General features: G+C 57.2%; 2 protein-coding genes across 12 annotated transcripts; one reads left to right on the top strand and one right to left on the bottom strand.

Moving 5' to 3' along the window:
• Positions 1-97: 97 nt before the first annotated feature.
• Positions 98-9,069, bottom strand: SPSB3 (splA/ryanodine receptor domain and SOCS box containing 3). Of its 7 annotated transcripts, none has more exons than XM_040590383.1 (7): positions 9,052-9,069; positions 7,096-7,244; positions 4,950-5,130; positions 4,003-4,190; positions 2,017-2,119; positions 1,414-1,539; positions 98-1,126 (listed from the first exon to the last, which is right to left on the bottom strand). In XM_040590383.1, exons 2-7 carry the CDS (start codon positions 7,222-7,224, stop codon positions 774-776), a joined length of 1,080 nt encoding a protein of 359 aa, XP_040446317.1. In that variant the 5' UTR covers positions 7,225-7,244; positions 9,052-9,069; the 3' UTR covers positions 98-773. The 7 variants fall into 7 exon arrangements, with proteins under 7 accessions (XP_040446317.1, XP_040446316.1, XP_040446313.1 ...); XM_040590382.1 differs by having other exon boundaries at positions 9,042-9,060; XM_040590379.1 differs by having other exon boundaries at positions 9,038-9,055.
• A 346-nt stretch (positions 9,070-9,415) lies between these two features.
• Positions 9,416-14,322, top strand: NUBP2 (nucleotide binding protein 2). Of its 5 annotated transcripts, none has more exons than XM_040590386.1 (7): positions 9,416-9,475; positions 10,569-10,687; positions 11,392-11,590; positions 11,931-12,085; positions 12,300-12,410; positions 12,733-12,802; positions 13,398-14,322. In XM_040590386.1, exons 1-7 carry the CDS (start codon positions 9,457-9,459, stop codon positions 13,541-13,543), a joined length of 819 nt encoding a protein of 272 aa, XP_040446320.1. In that variant the 5' UTR covers positions 9,416-9,456; the 3' UTR covers positions 13,544-14,322. The 5 variants fall into 5 exon arrangements, with proteins under 5 accessions (XP_040446320.1, XP_040446319.1, XP_040446321.1 ...); XM_040590385.1 differs by lacking the exon at positions 9,416-9,475 and adding an exon at positions 9,529-9,895; XM_040590387.1 differs by lacking the exon at positions 9,416-9,475 and having other exon boundaries at positions 10,580-11,003.
• Positions 14,323-14,344: the final 22 nt, after the last annotated feature.

Below are 14,344 nucleotides of genomic sequence, written 5' to 3'. Positions count from 1 at the left end.
TTAAAACATCCCCTCCAGGCTGTTAGCCACACGAGCGTGGCTGTTTTTGACAAGAGCCTTCAGATTCCTGCCCTCAAGGGCCATACGAAGAACAAAAGACATTTTCTACTTTTATTATGACATTTTAATACAGTCAATGATACAGGAGAAGCAGCAGGAGCCAACATGCAAAGCAATTAAAGTCACCAGGGGCTCGAGAAAGATCACCAAGGGCTCAACTCGTGTGAGCTGCTCCTTTACAACAGCAACGCAGATGCATCTATAGGAGCCTATTTCCCTGCATGCTGCTGCTCAATCGAGTCCCACTGCGATGAGTTCATGGCAGACACCAAACCAACACACAACAGTTAGGAGGAGGGGACTGGTCTTTGATTTTCTCTTTTGAGGAGTAAAGTCCATCATTTGACCACAGTCTGGTATGCTCTGAAACTAAGAGGCCACCTTAAATCTTGTCTCTGCTGACAGTCTGCAGAGAAGAGGGATCCTTCAGGAAGAGGCGATGGCTTTGAGAGCAAGTCACGAGATGAAGCTCAGCTACTTGGCTGCAGTTCACCTGTTTCATGGATCTGGGACCTCTTGGAGTCAACAGGTCTTTTCAATGCATGTGATGGATGTTGAGGCTAAAGACTTCCAACAGCGCAAGAGAAACCTTTGCAAACAAGTAGAAATGGATGTCCCCGTGAAGACAGAGATGCATCAGGCCTGGCTGGCCCTCGCAGACAGTGGAACAAAACCCCACCTGACTCCCTCACAGCAGTTCACCTGCAGCGACATTACGTCCTCCTGCACCTCTTCCTTTGGCAGGCCTCTGCATCTGAGCCACAGGAGCTATCTGAGTCGCTTCCCGATGAGGAGGAGGAGGAGGAGGAAGGCTTTGATGTGCTATAGTTCATGCTCAAGACCCACCCCAGTTTGTTGTGTAGCACCTGCTTGAGTCCTGGTGGTAATGGCAGCGCCTCCAGCGTGTCCATGTAGTCAGGCAGGAGCTGGCGCAGGCGGTAACAGCAGAGATACTGGAGGGACGTGCAGCTGGCGCAGGAGCGGATCACCTTCATGCTGCTCTTGGCCGCTGTCGAGCACACCATGGGGTAAAACTTCTTGTTCTGCAGCTTCGTGGCTGCAACTCCTGCCAGGGGACAGCATCAGGGAGGTTTCACATTAGTTTTGACAAGGTGATCTCACTTGTCCCAGCTACCCCGACTTATTAACTACAGAGCTGTTGGGAAACACTTGGAAAACAGCCTTTTAAAATCCCCATCTATTAAAAAGCAAATGTAACCTTCCTCCCACTCGCTTCACATCTTGGTCTTCTACTGTGGCATTGTTTAGTCCCTCAGCCCTACTGCAGCCAGACTCCAAGTTCAACCAAAGCTGCGCTGCTGCTCCCTCCCAGGCCCGCTGCCCTTGCCTCACCTATGCACTTGCGGTTTTTGAAGAACGTGAGCGTCCCGTGCCACGTGTCCAAATGAACTCCGATGATGGAGCCTTGGCCAAACCTCGAAGAGAAGTTTGTTTTGTCTCCCTTGTGATGCAGTAGTCCTTAAACAAAAAATGACATTTAGCAGAAGCTTGTGCTTCACAAATTCATCCCTTCTCTCATGCTGCAAGTCTGCACTGGTACAGCCTTGGTCAGTGCCTAAAACATCCCCCCGTTGCCTGATCCCTGCCCTCACACCCCCGAACAGGTGATGAAAAGGGGAAAGCTGAAGTTTTCCAGTACCAGAGCACAGGCAGCAGCAGTCTGCAGACAGAAACCCCTGATGCAACCAGCAGTCCAGGTGCCCTGGAGGCTCACGGACCAGTTCTAAGGGGTCTGCAAAACGCAGGCGAGGCGAGATGCTCCAAGAGCTGCAAGCTGCAGGCAGCCACTCTGGTTGTGGCTAATGAAAGGACTCACAGGTCTGGTGGCCTTTTTGGCCTCAATCCCATTCAGACCATTTAATTCTCAACCCCTTAGGATAACACTTACACCCACTGCTGCCCTTCCAGCCAGCCTGCCCTCTGCCACTGCCTTACCTGTGTAAGAGAGTCCCCAGCTGTCCTCGTCCTTGCCCAGCAGGCTGCAGAAGGTGTGGCGGTACTTGTCCAGATTCACATCAGACGTCCCAATTCCCACCATCTGGGAGGCAAGGCCAGGAAGAACACAAGCTTAGTGTCTTTTCAAGCAACAACACACAACTGAGACTCCACCTCTGGCTCTTCCCTCCTTTTCTTGGCACAATCCAAAACACCCAGAGGTTTTGGTGAAGCCAAGTCAGAGGTTTCAGGCTGGAGCTGAAGACTCCCAGCTCCAATTTCCTTTCCTAAGTGAGGAGGCCCAGCTGAACTGCTCAAGAAAGTTGTTTTCCTGTTCATAGAATCACAGCATGGTTTGTGTTGGAAAGGGCCTTCAAGATCATCCAGTTCCAGCCCCCTGCCATGGGCAGGGACACCTTCCACTAGACCAGGTTGCTCCAAGCCCCGTCCAGCCTGGCCTTGGGCACTGCCAGGGATGGGGCACCCACAGCTGCTCTGGGCAGCCTGGGCCAGTGCCTCAGCTCCGGCACACCCTCATAATGAAGAATTTCTTTCGTCTGTCTCATCTAAATCTACCCTCTTTTCATTTAAAACCATTGGCCCTTGTCCTGTTGCTATGGGCCCTACTAACAAGTCTGTCCCCATCTTTCTTATAAGCCCGCTTTAGTCACTGGCAGGCTGCTGCAAGGTCTCCCCGGAGCTGTCTCTCCTCCAGGCTGAACCACCCCAGCTCTCTCAGCCTGGCTTCAGAGGGCTGGAGCACCTCTCCTGTGATCACCTTTGTGGCCTCCTCTGGACCCGCTCCAACAGGTCCACCTCCTTCCTATGTTGGGAGCCCCAGAGCTGGAGGCAGCGCTGCAGGGGGGTCTCAGCAGAGCAGAGGGGCAGGATCCCCTCCCTCACCACGCTGGCCATGCTGCTGGGGATGCAGCCCAGGAGACGGGTGGCTTTCTGGGCTGCGAGCACATGTTGCCGGCTCACGTTGAGCTTCTCATCAGCCAACAGCCCCAAGCCCTTCTCCTCAGAGCTGCTCCCAATCCATCCTCTGCCCAGCTTGTGTTAGTGCTGGGGATTGCCCTGACCCATGCAGGACCTTGCACTTGGCCTTGTTGCACTTCATGAGTCCGCACAGTCCCGCCTCCCGCGCCTGCCAGCGTCCCTCTGGACAGCATCGCTTCCCTCCAGCGGGTCTGCTGCACCGCTCAGCGTCATCAGCAAACTCAGTCCCAGTGTCCATGTCACCAACAGAGATACCAAACAGCGCCGTCCCAGCACCGACCCCTGAGGAACAGTGCTCGGCACTGGCCTCCACTTGGACATCGAGCCCTTGACCGTGACTCTTTTGAGTGTGACCACCCAGCCAATTCCTTATCCGCTGAGCGGCCCGTCCGTCAGATCAGCGTCTGCAGGTTAGAGACAAGGATGTGGTGTGGGACAGCATCAGATGCTTTGCACAAGTCCAGGTAGATGACGTCAGTCGCTCTTCCCTTATCCACTGATGCTGTAACCCCATTGTAAAATGCCACCAAATTTGTCAGACACAATTTGCCCTCAGTGAAGCCATGCTGGCTGTCACCAGTCACCTCTCTGTTCTCCACGTGCCTTGACATAGTTCCCAGGAGGATCTGCTCCTTGATCTTGTCAGGCACCGAGGTGAGACTGACCAGCCTGCAGCTCCCCAGGTCTTCCTTTTCTCCCTTTTAAAAAACAGGGGTTATGTTTCCCCTTTTCCAGTCACTGGGATCTTCAGCAGTCTGCCACAACTTTTCAAATATGATGGACAGTGGCTTAGCCACTTCATTTGCCAGTTCCCTCAGGCCCCACAGATGCCTCTCATCGGGTCCCATTGATTTGTGCATATTCAGGTTCCTTAGATAGTCTCAAACCTGATCTTCTCCTACAGTGGGCAGTGCATCATTCTCCCACTCCCTGTTCAAAGAATATCGGCCATGCCTGTGTGCCCATAAGCGACTCTGCTCCACATACCATGTCTGTGCCGTAGACAGGGGAGGTCATCTTGATCTCCCAGAAGTGCTGCCCGTCTGCCAGCTCCTTGTTCCCCCGGATGGCAGCAGTGCCGCAGCTGTACTCCATGTGGAAATTCACCTTGCGGTTGTCGCAGGTCAGCAGGGTGGCTGTTGACTTATTCAGGTCATCCCACACCCAGTCGAAATCTGTTCAGGAAGCACAGAGGGGACAAGGATGGGCCAAGACCCCCAGGGAACGATCCCCAAGCCAAAGCATAGGTGACATTTGCTTTGAAGGCCTGTTGGGGTTTTTATGGATTTATATTTTTTTACCATCTAAGAGCGTAAATCCTAAGCTGTGCACATCAGAGAGCTGTTTGAGGCCTGAACTATTCTGCACTGTCCCACCAGGAATGGCTCAGTGCTCCGGACATCAAGCTGTCAGCATTAACCAGTGCCCATTTTGGCTAACACGAGGCTCCGCAGACCCAGGCTGAGCCTACTCTCCTTCTGCTCTTCTTGTAGGCTCAAGGGGTAGCTCTGCTATGCCACAGGTTTTCTCTGCCAGCCCAAGCTCACCCTCTGCCCTGAGCATACCCTGCCACCAGCCGGGCACCCTGCCAGTTGTACCAGGATCAGCAGCAAAAGGGCTGTAACCATGAGGGCCAGTTTCACTGGTGGCCTAAGCTGGATTTGAAAGCAGGTCCCCAGAGGTGAACTCTGATGCATTAATAAGTTCAGCACTTAACCCCTGAAACATCACAGGAGGCATGTGCTTGTAATCTTCCTACAGTCTACGTGGCCTTAAGATATAAACAAAGGAGCACCGTCTGCTGGGACAGAGACAAGGCCAATGTAGAAAGCACAGGATCCGTGCACGGGTGCAGCCCGTGCCACCAGGCCAGGACTGCGCGCACCCCAAACCCCAAAGGACTGCAGCAGGCCGCTGGAGAGCCCTTTCCTTACACTCATCCTCCTCGCCGCACTGGCAGTCCTTGACGCGGTGGAGGGCATGCAGGCTGGAGCAGTAGGGTGCTTCGCTCTGGTTCTCACAGTTGCAGTAGGACTCTCCGGTCACAGGGATGGCACTTGGGATGGAAGGCGAGAGCGAGGAAAACTCTGGCTCTGAATCAGAGTCACTGTGCTGCTGGGAAGAACGGAGAAATGGTCACTACCAAATGCCCCCCTGGCTCAGGGAGCTGGGCTGGCAGAGGTCTGCAAGGTCTGGCGTGCTGCAGAGCTGTGCAGGGAGGTCCACAGGCTCGTGCCAGAGCCAGTGGTGGCACAGCCACATCGTGCCCCAGCCTGGCCCACCACGCAGGGAGGCAAGGGGCTGTGCCAGTCAAATCACCCTGCTCTGGGACCTGGCTCGCACCTGCCTGAGCTGCGGAGACCTCTCAGCACTGGGCACTCTGCAATGCAGGTACATTCTTTGTACCATCCAAGGGTGAGAAACTGTCACAGCAGGCAAGCAGTGTGACAGTCCAAGTCTTTGACACAGGCATTTTTAAGCAAACTCTGTGCTACAGCTGTAGTTTTCAATAGGCAGGTTACAGCCAGCTGGAGACCGTGGCCAAGGCATCGCAAAAGCAGAGCACACAGCTGAAAACCACTGCTCTGGAGAGCCTGGGAGCTGACAGAGAAGAGAGGAAAGCTAACAAGACAAGGAAGAAAAAGGACAGGAGGCCAGGCAGGGGAGAAGGCAGAACAAAGGGAAACCAGTTCAGCAGTACGGCTGCAGCTCCTCACACCAGCGCTGCAGACAGGCCCACAGGGAACCTACCGAAGGATTAAAAGGCTTTTGTTTATTTTCATGCATGAACACAAAAACTTGATTTACTATTCTCCAGTGCCAACAGATGAAAGTGTCCCTGCACTGGATGCTGTAAGAGTCAAAAGCCTTGTCTTGCTCTGTGTTACAGGAGGCTCGGTGCTGCCTAATGGAGCCTATTACTACAGATCGCAGCAAGTTACTCTGGGTTTACATGCTGGTCAGGTATACCTGCTCATTATTCACCCCCACAGCAGACCTTGTAAGCAATATTTAAAGATAAAAATCCTTTAACTCAAGTTCTTGTAGCTGCATAAGACAGTGGGACTCAAAATGACTCGGACCTACTTACGTACTGCCCACCTCTCCTTCTCTAGCCCACATAATAAAATGATTTCTGTCTTTCATTACCTCTCCTAACTACTGCTATCTAGAAGTCTGACTATTCCTATTAGTGCAGAAATTAAAAACTACTCTAACTGCAGAGAAAAGGCTCATTTTCTGGGAGCACAGTGCCTGGATTTGGACACTGTGCTCTGGCAGTGGTCTCATAAGGCTTTAGCCTAGCTTTGAAGCTCCTGGAGCAGTTCCTTGCATCCTCACCGCCACATGGGGAACTGAGCTCACACACTCAAGAACTCAGGAAAAGGAGTTAAGGATGGCAGAGGTGAACCCAAGTCACTCCTCATGCTGTTTTACTGACTGCTTTCCCTGCTGCGCTCCCATCTTCCAGTACACCTGCATGCCTGGGCCAGGTTCAGAAGTGATGTGCACATTACAGCACAGGAAACGTGAGAGAATTTCAATCTGAAGGTATCTGAGACTGTAGCTTCACAGACAAAAGCAGCCCTGCTCCCTCCACCACCATCTCCCAGCTGCACACAGACCAGAAGTTACCACAGCCATACAGTGAGCCAGATTGGAGAACTGATCCAGTTTAAACACATACTTAGATTGCTACTTTAAAAAAAAATAATTTAAAAATATTGTATGTACTTTATCACACACACACACTATACGCTAAAAAAAGCATTTAGCTTAGCATCCATCAGCTCCCTGGCTCAGCTAATGACAGAGCTATGGTGCACAACTGGGAAGCAGACTACAGGCAGCTCAGCCTTCCCTGCCTCGGGAAGATGTGCTGGGAACAGCACACCCCACGTTACAACTCGGAGGAGGCTTGTTAGACAGTCTGTGTATTTCATTAAGTCTTTTCTGATTTTGGCCAGTTCTGCCTGCTGAACTACTAGCTGCTCAGTGACACAGACCCTAAGTGCCTGCTGTCAGAGGAGAGGAAAGCTTTCCCTCACGTCCTTCAGAGCCACCCAAGCTCCAGCCTACCTGCCCGTCGGAGTCGTAGCCCCAGCCACGCACACCAGTGGCCAAGGCAACAGCCCGGGTGTCCACCTCACGCCGCACACCACTCAGGACGAAATGCCAGGCCCTGCTGCTCCTCGTGCGTCGTGCCATGCTGTTCTGAGAGAGGTAAGCTGCAAGGGGCAAGGGAGAGGAGGTTACACACAGCAGCCATGTTCCGCTTCCACCCACCACTCACCAGGCTCTGCCTTCTGAAGCAACCTCCCCAGGTCACCACAGCCTCACCAGCAATGGATCAGCAAGAACTGCGTCTGCACAGGTCCCATCAATGGGTAAACTGGTGCAAAATAAGTTCCTCCTGCATCCTAAGCCTCTGCAGACTTCAGCCTCTTTCTCCATGCAGGGTCAACTTCTACCCAAGCCCAGGTATTGAACTAACCCCCTGAAACACTTCCAAGATGCAGCACCAGCCGCCTCCTCTGCGGCACACTGATCCAGCACCCACCGCTCACTGCTGGCCTGGGGAGCATCAGGACCGTCAGCCACCAAGGCACGGCCTCCCCGGTACTGGGTCACCCTGCAGCAGCTGTCTGGGCTCTGGCCACACTGCTTGGCCACTGCCACAGCCTCTGTGCAGCTGAGCTGTACATGTGTCTCTGCAGGGAAGGTTGGTTGTTCCCCTCCAAGCAACTGCCCGCTGAGAGAAGACCTTCCTCTCAGCATCTGGGGTGGGGGAGAGACCACTTTCTTGCCCGGTGAAGGGAAATTGGCCTTTTCACAGACCTGTCCCAACTTGCCTCAAGGACAACAGACAGAAGCAAAGCAGCTACCTGTCTCCTGACTCAAGTGGGGATGTTATTCAGAGACAGATTTCCACAGGCTCCTTCCCTGCATACAGCCTGACAGAGCGCCACAGGGCCCAGCTGCCATGCGGGAGTTCTGCACTGGATGCGCAGGGAAAGCTTATCCTTGCAGAAAACAACTTGCCACCAAGATGCACAGGCAGGGCTGCAGCCCCGTTCCCATCCCTCACACCCGCTCCCTCTGCTCGGCCCCTGGGGCTGCCTCCCTGCCACAGGCAGCGGCCCCACGCACCCGCTCCGGTGCCTCCCCGACGTGCGGGTCAGCCCTGAGCACACGCAAATCCGGCAAATGCGGGCAGGGCAGCCCCGGCCCCGTGCTGCCGGCCAGCACCCGGCCGAGCCACGGCAGGTGCCCGCGGATGCGGTGACGGGCCCCGGGCACCCCGCCCGCTGCGGTCAGGGGGCTCCCACGCCGCCGAGTGCAGCCAGGCACCGAATCCCCGCCACGGCCCCTCCCCGGCTCTGAGAACCGCAGCAGCCAAACGCGCCAGCCCGGCTCCCCCGGCGGGGCGCTGAGGCCGGGGCTCACGGGGCTGGGCGGGCGCAGCGCAGATCCGGCACCGGGGCAGAGTCAGCCCCGCACCCCGGAGCAGGACCTGGGGCTGCCGAGGCCCCTCCCCGGGACTGACGCGGGCGTCCGCCCGCTGCGGCTCCCCGCCACCGGCTGCGCGCTGCAGGAGCCCGGGGAGCTGCCGCAGGGCCCTCCCGCCGCGGCACCGCTCCGGGCCCACACCCGGCCAGCTCCGCTCGCCGGCACGGCACCTCCCCGGGCACCGAGCGCACAGACCGCGGCGGGGGAACTGGCAGCCCATACGGATCCCCACGGCGGCGGCCGCAGGCCCCGGGCCGGCCTCAGGGGCGGGCGGCTCCGCAGGCCCGGCTGTCCCGCGCAGCTGAAGCACGGCCGAACCAGCCCAGCCCAGCCCAGGCCAGGCCAGGCCGCAGCGCTTGAGCCGCGTCGCACACCCAGGCCTCAGTCCCCGGCTCCCGCCCTCGGCCCGGGCCCGGTCCCGGGCCCGGTCCCGGTCCCGGTCCCACCCCGCTCCGCCCCGGCCCGGCCCACCTCGGCCCGGCCCGGCCCGGCCCCGCTGCCGCGCTCTGACCTACTTTCCCCTACCGGGACATAAACAATCCTCTCTTGGCACCGCCCCCCAGGCGGCCATTGGCTGTGTCCGCGCCACGCCCCGCCTCCGTTGGCTAAGAAACCTGTCGCTCACCGCTGAAGGAGGAGGGAGAGGGTGGCGCCTGAGGGGAGCCCCGCACCACTGGCTGCGCCGTACGTCAATCCTCGGGGAGCCGCGCCATTGGGCGGCCACTGCGGAGAGTGAGAGCGCGTCGCGGAGGGAAAGCGCTAAGCGTATTGGCTGGCTAAGGCGGAACTGGAGGATTGGGTTGGCTGAGAGGTGTTGGGGGCGGGCTCCCGGTGAGTGCGCAGCTCGCGATTGGGGAAGGCGCTTGGCAGTCCTCGGGGGCGGGGCTACGACGCGGCGGAAAGCGGAAGCGAGCGGCGCCGAGCGGCAGCATGGAGGAGGTGGCGCGGGGTGAGCAGTTGTGGGGGCCGCAGCCGGGCGGTTCCTCTGGGGCCACCGGGCCGGCTCTAGCCTTCCGCGGGGTGGGGTGCTCCCGGGGTTGACTAGGCCTGGCCGGGTGCCGTGCTGCTGCGGCCCGGCTCCGGGTGAGGGGAGCTCCGCGGTGCTTGGGCCGGGGCCCCGAGGCGTCAGGGCCTGGTTACCGGGGGATGGCGCCGGGCCTTGCTGGAGGCCCAGACCTGGCTCCTGCTGGCGGGAGCGCCGAGTCAACGGGGCCTGGCACGGGGCCGCCGGTGTCACCGAGCCGGTATCCTGGAAGCACCTCGCTGCGGGGCTCTGTCTCCCCCCTCCCCGGCTCCCCTTCACCCCCCCTCCCAGTACCGGGGCCGAGCGCCGTTACCGTCGGTGGAGGTGCGGATGAGGTCCGCCATGGTGCGTGCGGGTTCCATGCCGCCGGTGCCGGTGTGTGCCAGGGCGGCGCGGGGGTGGGCCGGGCCTGGCGCCGTGAGTCAGCGGCCGGCGGTGACGGGGCGCCCGGGAACGCGGTCCCGGGCGGGTGGTGCCGTTTCCTCGGTCCGACCCTCCGCCGCCTGTGCGCCCCCGGGCTGGGGGGTTGGCCCGAGCGCTCCCCGCTCTCGGCTCGGCGGGAGGCGGCAGCTGGGCCCGGAGCGGAGGCTGGGCAGCGGTGGGAAGGCTGGAGCGGGATGCGGGGAGGCGGCCGGTGCGGTGGGGAGGAAGGAAACGCCAAGGGCCTGACCTCACCGACAGCCTCCCGGCCGTTCCCGGGAGGGCTAGGGCTGGCGTGGGCGCGTCGTGACGAGCCCCTCTGGGTGTTTACTGCTTTGCTGCCCCATTGCCACTTGGGTCATCAGGGCAAAGCCTTTACTCCTGGCAGCCTTTACTGCCATGCTCGTATTGTCCCTTCTCTGATGGCAAAAGGGCTGTGGCACATCCACCTCTTCTCTCCTTCTCCCTCATGCTTAAAGCAGGCTTTAAAGACAGCCACCATCACCCTCGGCGGAGACCCGTGTCCCTGCGCTGACCGGTTAGGGGCTGCTGTCTTGCATCAGAACAGCCTCTGATGCCTTGTTGTTGTTCCTTCCAGAGAGAAGCAACCTGGCCGGGGTGCGGCACATCCTGCTGGTGCTCTCCGGGAAGGGCGGCGTGGGGAAGAGCACCATCTCCACCGAGCTGGCTCTGTCGCTGCGCCACTCTGGGAAGAAGGTGAGCAAGGGTCTGTGGGATCCTGAGCTCTGCTGTCTTCTTCCTGGCCTCCAGCTGGGCTGGGTTCTGCTCGTACTTGATGTATCTGTGTGTCCTGTGCAGGCAGCGTATGGATTCTGTGTGTGAAAACGCTGTTTGTGATAGCAGTTCAAGTGATTCCTTTTTCTGTGTTTGCTTGATTCAGCGCAGGTAACTGCAGTTCATTTCCCTTTCATTTAAGAGACTAAAATCACCAAGATTTGTTGTTGGTTTTAAAACTGAGGCACTGAGAAGTTGACTGGTTTGTGGTGTAACACACGATCTCTTTGTGAAGTGGGTGAGTTGAAGGATAGCGTTATGATGGGACAAAAGGGGACTGCATGACAGGAGGCAGGCTGAATTCCCCGAGGATTTTTTTAAAGGCTCTGTGCAGCCAATGCCACTTGGATACCACCAGATGTCTGGTATAAAGATCTCCACAAAGTGCCTAGAAGTACCCAGGAGATGCTTCTCAGATGGAAGGAGACCACGAGGGCAATCACACTTTAAAGCAGTTGTTTGAAACTGCACTTCAAACCTGGCTGCTGAGCTATAGAGTTTGTTCTGCAAAGTGCTGCAAGCAGCCAGAATTTGTACGCTGCTTCCCACCACCCAGGGAAGGAGCACAACTGGGTGCTGCCACTGTGCTCGGCCCCATCTGAAGGGCTCTGCCTGGTCACCTGCAGGTGGGGATCCTGGACGTGGACCTGTGTGGCCCCAGCATACCCCGCATGTTCAGGGTGCAGGACAACAGCGTGCACCAGTGCGACAGCGGCTGGGTCCCAGTCTTTGTGGACCAAGACAAGAGCATCTCACTTATGTCCATTGGCTTCCTGCTGGAGAATCCAGATGATGCTGTGGTGTGGAGAGGACCCAAGAAAAATGGTACAGTTGGTTTTTGCTGTTGGTGGCCACCTTCCAGTGCTAGGAATCTTCTGTGAGTCCCGTGGAGGTGGTTCTGGCTTCAGGTGGGGGCTGGGCTTTTCTGGGCAGGTCATTCCTTGGTGGAACAAGGCTCCTGTTCTGCAGGCGTGGGTTTCCCATCAGCTGCGATGGGGAGAGTGCAGCATGTGTTGTGCTGACAGATAGCCCTGCCATCTCTCCCTGGGCCCTTGTCACCCAACGTGCCTCACAAGCCCTGCCCCGCCTGGCCCATGGCTCCCAGGACATCTGCTGAAATCTACTGTGTGTTTTCTGGTTTTTTCTGCCCCTTTTATTTCTGTAGCGTTGATCAAACAATTTGTTGCTGACGTGGCCTGGGGGGACCTGGACTTCCTTATTGTAGACACACCACCGGGCACATCCGATGAGCACATCTCCACAGTGGAGGCCTTGCGGCCCTACCAACTGCTTGGAGCAATCCTGGTCACAACGCCCCAGGTAAGGCAGCTGCCTGGGGCTGGAGTTCCTGGGCATGCTTCTGCCTCTGAGCATGGCTTGGGGAGGAACGTGCACCCCAGGTGGCAGTTTGCACAGACCTGTCCGTGGCTGCTTGTTCTACACACCTGCCTCTCCTTTTAATGCATACCTGCTCCAGACCCACAATTGGTTTGGACAGATGGACAGCCCTAACCTCTGCTGCTTTGCCCTGCAGGCTGTATCTGTGGGAGATGTGAGGCGAGAGCTGACGTTCTGTAAGAAGATGAACTTAAGAGTTCTTGGCATTGTGGAGAACATGAGTGGCTTTGTCTGCCCACACTGCTCGGTGGGTTTATTGTGACCTCTGTGCCATTGCAGGTTCTTGTTCATGATGGGGCGTGTAGGATGCAGTGCCTTGGGTGGAAAATCAGCAGATTGTATGAGGATGAAGCTGTGAGTTGGGGAGATGAGAAGCTGCTGGATGTCCTCCTTGGAAGAAGCCACTGGCTCTGCTTTTCTAAAGAGAGTTGGGGAGGGCAGGGGCAAAGGCAGTGCCCTGAGTCTGGATGGTGGAGGGGAGCTGGCTGTATTCATGTGTAGGCAGCACCTGCCCTGTCACACAAGGCTCTGGGGTTTATGACTTGCTGCTTTTGCTCTTCCTCCTTCAGGAGTGCACAAATATCTTTTCCAAAGGGGGAGGTGAGGAGCTGGCCAAGCATGCTGGAGTCCCATTCCTAGGTGAGTGGCCTCTTGATCAGAGCTCTCTGGTTAGAAGCGATGTCTGTGGGAGTGCTTGAGCAGAGAGGTGCAGTGTCACAGGGGCAAGCAGGCTGGACTCCAGTCCCTGTGAGCCGCTGGCACCTGGTCAGATGTAAGGTGTCGTTCTTGCTTTGCTTCTCTGCCATCCAAACTGCTGAGAGTGGGCCTCTGGCCCCACTGGTGTAGAGGCGGTGATGATCAGCAGCCTGCTCTGGCTGCTGACATCGTGGTGACAGAGCAAGCAATCTGAAGCTGCTCAGGAGCCATCCTGAAATGTGCTGGAGCCTTCCTGAGAGATGGGGGGGTGGAGGCTGAACCCTGCCCTCTGCACAGAGCTGGGGTCAGGGGGAGAATGTCTCATGAAGCATTGTGGTGTGGTGGGGTCTTAAACCCAGACGAAGCAGTTGCAGGTGGGAAGCAGCTCGTGAAGGGTGCTGTGAGGGTAGTGGTTGCTCTTTTCTACAGCTTCTCCTGGAGCTGACTCTGGCAGGGTATTTCTTTAATCCTGATTCCAGGTCTTTGCCTTACGATGAGCAAGCAAGCAATCACTCTCCCTGTTCCTTCTATCCCACAGGCTGTGTCCCCCTGGACCCCCAACTCAGCCAGAGCTTGGAAGAAGGCAGAGACTTCATCCAAGAGTTTCCCAAGAGCTCTGCCTTCCCTGCCCTGGCTCACATTGCGCAACAGATCTTGGATGGTACATCGCAGCAGAGCTCCTGAGGAGGAGGGTGTGGAGCTGGACTCTTGCTGGCTGAGGCCCTGGCCTGGCCTGGCCTGGCAGCACCACCGGCAGCCCATGCCGGCAGGGAAGGGGGGTTGTTTAACTATAAAACTGTCTCAGTGGGGGGTGATGGAGGGAGCGGGGAGTGCAGCATCAGTGCGCTCACGGCAATCCATGAAGTACTGCTCCATCCCCCCGGATCTGAAGAAACCCTGCATGGGTGCTCCTGCCTGCATCGCAGCAGCCTGCTTCTTGCCTTCTCAGCGTGGCAGCGCTCTGCGCAGATGGTACAGCTGTTCCAGCACCTTCCTCCCCTGCCAGCCACTGTGCAGGTGCCTGGGGAGCTCTAGCTTCTATCCACGGCGTCTTGTGTGCTGCCGTACAGCAACAGGAGTAAACGCCATCAACTGTTCTTTCCTCGGTAAACACAAACAGCACCGATCATTTGGGTTGTGGCTCCATGTGCTGCTGCCTTCTACTGCCTTCCTTGCGTGATAGATTACATGGTACTTCGTGCTGTGGCTCGAGTTTGTGCTGAATGCTCTGACACAGACCCAAGCCAGGCCACCTTGCTGTGAAATCTCAGGTTGCTGGTTCCTGATGGGCTGATGAGGGCACAGCATGTTCTTCATGTGAGATGGTGTCCTTAGGAGATCTACCACCTGTCTGAGGCATCCCACCATGCTGGAAACAAGGAGTCTGGTCTGCTGAGGGGCGTTACTGTGACTAGGAATATTTTTAAAGGTTCCAGGCAGTAAACACTTTTCTTAAAATCCAAGCCTGTGACATGTTTTTCCATG

The sequence above is a fragment of the Falco naumanni genome, chromosome 4, assembly GCF_017639655.2.
Source record: "Falco naumanni isolate bFalNau1 chromosome 4, bFalNau1.pat, whole genome shotgun sequence".
Taxonomy (NCBI): domain Eukaryota; kingdom Metazoa; phylum Chordata; class Aves; order Falconiformes; family Falconidae; genus Falco; species Falco naumanni.
The sequence above is the reverse complement of the archived record's forward strand: the minus strand, read 5'-3'. Positions and strand labels throughout refer to the sequence as shown.